The 7986-nt window shown below is 45.7% G+C and overlaps 1 protein-coding gene across 1 annotated transcript in view; it reads left to right on the top strand.

Annotated features, from left to right (window-relative positions):
- LOC128709744 (afadin) overlaps positions 1-2939 on the top strand; it is a 32003-nt gene extending 29064 nt beyond the window's left edge. Inside the window, exons 13-15 of the mRNA XM_053804762.1 lie at positions 64-2443; positions 2569-2687; positions 2759-2939. Coding sequence (XP_053660737.1) covers positions 64-2443; positions 2569-2687; positions 2759-2939 — 2680 coding nt within the window. The remainder of the gene's footprint in view (positions 1-63; positions 2444-2568; positions 2688-2758) is intronic.
- The last annotated feature ends 5047 nt before the right edge of the window (positions 2940-7986 follow it).

Below are 7986 nucleotides of genomic sequence, written 5' to 3' on the forward strand. Positions count from 1 at the left end.
GATCGTCGTTCTGTGTATAGTGAAAAGTGTTGATTAATGTTCTTTTTCCCCTCTCATTTGTAGACCACCTATGCCTCTCCAGACGTCCTTGAATTCCCCCGGAGCTTCTGGGACGGTTCATCAGCAACAACAGCAAATGTTGCAACACCAACACCAACAGCAGCTCCAGCAGCACCAACAACACCCGATTCTAAACCGTCCAGCGTCTGCCTATTTTAATAGCAATAATAGCGGTAACAATACCAACCCTAGCAATTTGTTACTGACTACACAAAACACCATGTCTTACACAATGCCTAATCAGCAGCAGCCTAATAATAGTAATAACGGTAATCTAGCAAACATGTCGCAGCAGGGTAACATGAACACGATGAACAACCGGCTAGCGTCGACGATGGGTGTCAAACAGCAGGCCGTGCCTCCGGGCGGAGTAGGAAACAATGGTAACGTGAACGGGTTTATGCGCGATGCCCAGGCACAGCAGAGCCTGCGCATGAATCAGATGATGGCACCGTCGATGCCAAACATTGCACACTCGGTGGCGGGCAGCGGCTATCCGGCACCTGGTGGTATTTCGGCAAGCCAGAGCATGCAAAACGTCAACGTAATTCCCGGTGGACCTGGCAGTCCGGCAGGAAGCTATAACTATCACGGCAGTGCTAATGGTAGCCCAATGCTTTCGCCACAAATGTATCCGCACGATGGTCAGCAGCAGCTAGGTGCGCAACATCATTCGTCTCTGCTGCGCGGTCAAGCGAAGTTGGCTGAAATGAACGAACTTATCAAACGTCGTCAGCAACAGCAGCAGCAACCGGTTTCGTACAACACTGCTACGACAAACAAACCTTCCCAGCTGCAACAACAACAACCGCAACAAGGACCAAACGCGACAATGCCACCAACCACAGCTCCGAAACCATTGCGTGCCTCTCAGGATGATCAACCTCCTCTTCCGCCCGTATCAACACATCCAATGTTCAAACCAGGCAGTGGAGGACCGGCGCAACTCAACAACAATGCGTACAGTAGTGCCGATCCGCCCAAGGTAGGATTCTATCCAACAATGCCGTCGCAAAGCAAAAACCTACCCCAGGTCGGTAGCAGTCCCTGGGAGCGGGAGGAGAAGGAGAAGGAAAGTGAACTGCGTCGCGAGCATGTGCGTGCCTGGCGGGATCAGCAGATTGTAGAATTGCAATCGCTGCCACAGCGTACACCGAAGCAGGAAGAACAGCTGCGGACGCTCATGCTTGAGCGTGACTTCGAGCGGCGTGCGATGGAGGAGGATCAAGACTACGATAACGATATGCCGCCTTATGGCGCAAAGGACCATGGCAATGTGCAGGAGGTAGTACGTCTAGCGCAACCAAATGCTGGCCCACTCACTGCACCGATGACGAAGTTGAAGCAGGTTGACATCAAAACACCGGCGGCCGACACTCTTTCTATCACATCGAGCGAACATTCATCGAATGTGCCGTCCGTTTCGACAGCAATTGCAAACTTCCAGCAGCAGCAGCAACAACAGGCGTCGGGTAGCGGTGCACCACCGCTAATTCAACCCAAAAGCATTCTCAAGCACAACAACAATAGTAGCACGCCTTCGTCCCCATCTAAAGGAGCCGCAAAGACGGCCAGCTTTGCCCACGACGGAAACAATCCTGCTGCACGAGCGCAGCTAAATCTGAGCGAAATAACGGCCAACAATACGAATGCAAACCAGATGATGTCTCAGATGGTGCATGATATGAACCAGCTGAATCTATCTTCCAACATGGCAGGAGTACAGTCGGCACCGGCCGGCATGATGGGTGAAGATCGTGAAAACAGCGAGTATGGTCATCCAATGGCTCACGAGCAACAAACACTGATCAACGGTGGCGGAGTGAACCCGTATATGCTGGGAGGTGATGCGAATAACGGCAATGGAGGTGTTCCACCGCCTCCACCACCGGAACGGAACAGCTCGTATGTGATCATGTCACAACAGCAGCAAAAGCTGCGAACGAGCACCGCTCCTACGAAGCTATCCTTTAGCGGTCCAATCACCAGCAGTCCTGCGTTGGACCTGCAACAGCAGCAACAGAATGCTATGAACAATAACAACGTCAATGCAATGGGCGCACGGTACAGTAATAATAACCTGCTGATGACGGCACCAAACAACGGCCAGCTAAACAATAATCCAACTACGCCAATGGGTGGTGCCAACAATGTAAACGCATCAGGAAATGCTTCGTTACTAGCCAACAGCTACAAGGACAATAAACGGGTGTCGTTCCACGATGAGGATGCCGGTAACAACAACAATCCTTCGACGCCAATGATGGCTGCTGGGCCCGCCGGTTACACGCAAGCAGGCCATTTGATAGGCGGTAGTATTGGTAACGAAACGACCGGAGCAAGCGGAGAGCTGGGAACCATCCTTGAACGACCAGATCCAGACGTAAGTAAACTAACTTAGTGCTAGTTTGGGGCGCGACCACACGATGGCGCCACAATCGATTTTCCATGTAACGGAAGCTCTTCGACAAAAGCTTAATCTGCGATGCTTTTCCACATTTTCCACAGCGTTTCATCGATGAAACTATGCCGGCCATGCTGCATACACCGACAACGCCGGACGGTGAGAACTGGAACATGCAAATTCAAGCAACGCCAGGAGTAATTGGCGCACAGGAAGTTTATCGGTAAGAATAAAAAGACAAATATTTGTTGGGATTTTGGCAAACATTATTAATTCTAAATTTTTCATTCACAGTGACCCTCGTACGCGCCGATTGGCAGAACAGCAGCAGAAACAGAAATCGGAAGCCGTGCCGGAGAAACTGTCGTTCAAGGAGAAGATGAAAATGTTTGCGCTGGAATCGGGCGAGAATAATACACCGAAGGATAAGCTAAAAATATCTCGCGCCCAAAGGGACATCGATGCCGTACACTAGGCCCATTAGGAGCTGATAGTTTCAGCTAGCATTTGTTTTTTTTTTTAGTATTGCGTGCGTGTAAGCATTTATGCCCCTAGCGTGCGAAACATGCGCAATCTCTACCGAACGGTTGTACGTCATAATAGATCGTACATTCGAGGATGGTACCTAAACCTAGGAAAGGTTTGAAGAACGGTTGCGCTTGTGCGTATGTGTTGTCATGAAAGTTTTGTTTTTACTTCGATTGTTTATCCCGTGCATACCATATAGTCGATATGACATGATATCGATTTTAATCGTAGATAGATCAAATGATCTTCTAGATCACGTTAAAGCTGTAAAAACAAGATATCATACAGGAGGATGCAACTGTAGCAGATAAAGAGCTTGTACGCAAACGTTTCGCTACCGAAATCCCTACAAGCGGTGAGCTGATAGATGAAAAGAAGATAACAATAAGGATCAAAACACAGATGATCGTTACGATTGATACTTGTACCCAATGGACCAAGATGATACTAACACAAAAGTTTTAAGAATTCAGCTTAGAAAATTGTTTCTGTTTTATATACATACATATCTATATGTATACCGAATGAAGACAACCATAGTCAGCTAGTGAGAGAAGTTATATTTATCAAAAAAAGAAAAGAGAACACAGAAATAGGACGTAGCAGCAGAAGCAAAAGTCAATGAAATCGGAACTGTTAAAAGTTGAATATATCGTGTAAGTAAAGCGTAACAGTAGATATGGCAGTAGTAAGGTGGGGTACTCTCCAATCGAAGAAGATTTTAATAACATTATCCCTTCCAGTGGGAAGTGTATTCTCCTTATAGTATCTCTGTAAGTTTCTAAATAGCAAAACACAACCTCTAGAATGGAATGCGTCGGGTTTGAGTGTCCTCCGCACACCGGTCCACAGCAAAAGGTCAATTTAATTAGTTCATCCAAACGCGCACCCATTCGTAGCCTTTCCCCCTACGTGATAATGTGTGCAACAGTAGTATAGGGTTTTTGAGCAACTCTAGAATACGGAAACGAAAACAACAACTAACGCATGATAAAGAAGAAAGAAACGGTGGTGCACACTATTGTTAACATTTACGACAGAGTTTACAATTTGCTTGCACTTACAAGATGATGTATCCCAACAGTTTTCGAAATCAACTAAAAAAAAAAACACAGATACCTATTAGTATTAATCCTCTGTTTTGCGTACACGTACACCAACTAACAAACGGGTCCACGATTTTTTACGAATGCACGTGTGAGTGATTTATTTCGTTTGCAAAAGTGATTGCGCAAACGAGAGCGGTTCTTAGATTCGATTTGTGGATTGCAATTATTGAGTCAATAGCATTTTCCCGATCAGAGGGCATGGGAGCAAATTAGGGATGCCAAGGATGGGAAGGGAGCGATTTGTAGATCTGTAGTGGAAATCACCGATAACGATAGGAAAGTGATTTTATTTGTTAAACATATTTTTATATCGCAATCGAGAGACTATTGAAGAATTTCCAACACTTTTCGATACATTTAAGAAGTATTTACCTCTTTATCGACACCGGATTGACATTTCTAGCACATATTTTTATCCTGCATAATTCCCAGAAGCGAACGCGTATGGAAGCGAGCCACACTTAGATCATTTGTAAAGATTGATAGCAGAAAGTATATCGTAACGAACGGCTCTACATAACTGGTGTTAAACTAACCGGTGTTACACGCACGGGAGAACGTTTCAACCACGACCACAGTGGAAATGATCTGATGCCGTCAAACGCACGTCAATGTGGGGATGTACAATGTAACCACGTACCTTCCTCCCATCACGTACGGAATTGTAAAGGAGTAATGGTTAATTAGCTCTAGCAGTAGTATTATAAATGAGCAATGCCGATTTTAAACCGATAGCGCTACGTTACAGCAGAGTGTGGTATTTGGTAGGGTATGTGTGTGGGCAAAGCGCGCGAAAAGCAGATGTGCGAACACACTACAAAGCAGACAGGCGGTGTAGAAACGTTACAAATATACTCGATAATTACTATTTTCAAAGCTCTTAAGAAAATATAAAAGCAGCTATGTAAATGTTAGTAAACAGTTGAGATAAAGCAACCAATGAAACATTATGTAAGGGCCGTCGTCTCTTGAAATCTTGCCATTCTGTTCGATGACATGTATTGCAAACTATTTTTTTTGTGTGTACCGCATAAGTTATCACATTGATGATATACAGCTCATTAGGATCGCTATAAATTGGATTTGTTTCAAGGCTGCAAAGTGATCCACTTGGTTTTCTATTTGCAACATTTTTAATGCCCATTTCGCGCGCTTCTCTCTCTCTGTCGTCTGTGTCCTCAACCTCTACCGCGAAGGGCGCTTGCAACGAAACCATCCAGCAGCGTAGTCGTCACTTTTGAAGTCATTTTTTTTATTCAATCGTATCGCACCCAATGTCGCCCCATGCACAGTGAAAACCAGTGCAACCTATCATTATCCAGCCCCAGCGAGCGCGAACGAACTCCGTGAAACTCATCTATCGAATGGAAGCGGTAATGTGCGTTTGCTTCCGTTTAAACATGGCATTCGATACACTTCACGGCTTGCGTAATGTGTGTGTGTACGTGTGTCGTGCACAATGCCGTTTCACGCCTGTGCCGTGCCGGTCTTTCATCACCTCATCATCACGGTGCGCGGCACGAAATGAGTCGGATCAAAATGACCGACAAACGACGGACGGACCGACATGGTGTGGTGTATTGTCTCAGCTTTACCGACGGGACCCCGGCCATCAAACGCACAGACACAGACACACACACACATAAAGAGATTACTGGAGCGAATGTGTGCAGCTGAACGTGAGTAATTCGTTTAGCAAATTATTTTACATTTCATGCTCCATTTACGCTGTACGATCGGTGCTGTGTCTGGTGACGGTTATGAAGTGGTGGTATTTAAAGTCGCCAACCCTATCCCGTATCTCGTCGTCGTTAGCCCACCGAACCGAAACCCCTTCTTCATGCGGCAATAAGTTTATCTGGCGGTAGATAGCGAAGAGAGGCGTCAAGTAGTTCGGATGTCCTTACGATAAACGAACGAGATGCGATCAGTTGCTTCAGTTGAACATTCATAAACAGTAACAACAAATTTGGTTATATTTATAACAAAACGTATCCAAGTGTAAAAGACAGAGTTTTTCTTAAAATAGCCAAAATTAATGCAACTGTAGGAAAGTGTATTCAATGTATTCCTCAACACTCGCAAGCGCATTACAATTCTTCGGAAATGAATGGAATTTACACACAACCGGCAGCTTATTTTGACTGGAGCCTGGGACTCATTTTCTGTGTAAATTCAGCATCAGATGTAATAGAAGAGAATAAACACGTTAATGCCAGCAGACTCACTATAAGCGATTGTTTTGCGCTTGGTGCGTGGTGATTCCGCTCCAGTGTACCGTGTGACATGTTAAATTTTCCAAAGCCATCAATGCAAATAGACAACCAGAGGTAGGGGACGGACCTTTACGGAGGGACATTGAACCAGACGGGCAGAATTATGCATCGCACATAGGGACGCGAACACATGATGAAATGAGCTTAATGCTTGATTCGTATTGTCCCCTCCTCCCCGATATTGCCGGGAGGAAGTGCCGAAACCAGCAGCGAAACTTGACATGTGGTGGCCAGTAATTTATTCACAACCGACCGTGTACGTGTCAATGGCAATTTAATTCCCATAACCAAAACCGGTGGCGGTGCATTTTCGAAAAGATTGCTTTCGATGCCCTGTTGTCCCCCCGACAGGCCGTGACTGTGCTTTCCGACGCGTTGACGGTTGATTCTGGCCGGTGGAAAATGCGACAATAAAAACGGTCTCTTCTCGCATTGACCTACATGTGAGCGAGTTGTTTCCGCTCCGGTCGAACGATAATTCCTCCCGCGCCGTTGAGGGCTTACTGCCGACTGTTGACGATGGGACTGTGTGTTACTGCGTCGGGTTGAGTTGCAGGACGCCAGGGTTTCTGGGCGAACTGGGTGGGTATGCAAACAGCCATAAATAAATCCATCCATCGATGCACTCGACGCATTTATCATCGAACGTGAACTGAAGCGATATGTTGTAATATATTTATTGGATATTTCTTTCCAGCGCCAGCACCATCGAATCGATCGCGGCGTTGTGTCATGCCTTTCGGCGCGTTCGTGCATCCAGTCAATCAATTATCGTGCCCAGAGATGGAGATTGGAGCTGTTGCCTTATGGCCGCTTGGAGAATCTTCACAAACATCAGTGACGTACCTTCAGGTATATTGGACTTACAATTTCACAAAAAGCTTTACTTTGCTGTTTGAATTGGTTTTACAGTTTAATCCAAACACGAAGCAATGTCTGTAATTGGCAGAGATGGTGTTCCAGTTGTTTTGTTGGTTCAGCTTAACATAATTTAAATTTAAAAAAGCCATTCCTACTGCATAAAAAATCAAGCGCCACCCCAATGTTTGGGCACAAACGTCATTCGCATGATAATTATTCGAACCACACGGGCCAACACACGTTCCCAAATTTGAATTGTGATCTGTTTGTTGCCTCGCTAATGAATGAAAACCCAGCCGCGTTGACTATTCAAATAGGGGCGGGGACCGGACTGTTCTGTCTGGGTCGCCACCGGAGGAAAACGGCGCGAAGGCCACCACCGGCAATCGGCAATCGGTTGCCGCGGCACCGGATATACCGGCTGGAATTCATTATTTATTAGATGGAAATGAACACGATCGTATCATGAGAGTTGTTTGGGAATGTTAAATTTTACCCCGTTGTATATCAACTACCGGTTTTATTTAACAAAAAAGAGGCGATTCCACCCAGTTGGAAGGAAAGCAGTGAAACACACACACACACGAAACCCTACGAAGTTTGCAAATGTTTTGGGGATTGGGAAAAATGGTAGACAACAAGAGCTAACATTATCATAAGGTCATTGCCAAATTACTGAGTGGGTATACAATTAGACGGGCGCACCATATTAATGGATGCCAAATTGAACCATACGCTCACAGATACA

Source organism: Anopheles marshallii, chromosome 2, assembly GCF_943734725.1.
Source record: "Anopheles marshallii chromosome 2, idAnoMarsDA_429_01, whole genome shotgun sequence".
Lineage (NCBI taxonomy): Eukaryota > Metazoa > Arthropoda > Insecta > Diptera > Culicidae > Anopheles > Anopheles marshallii.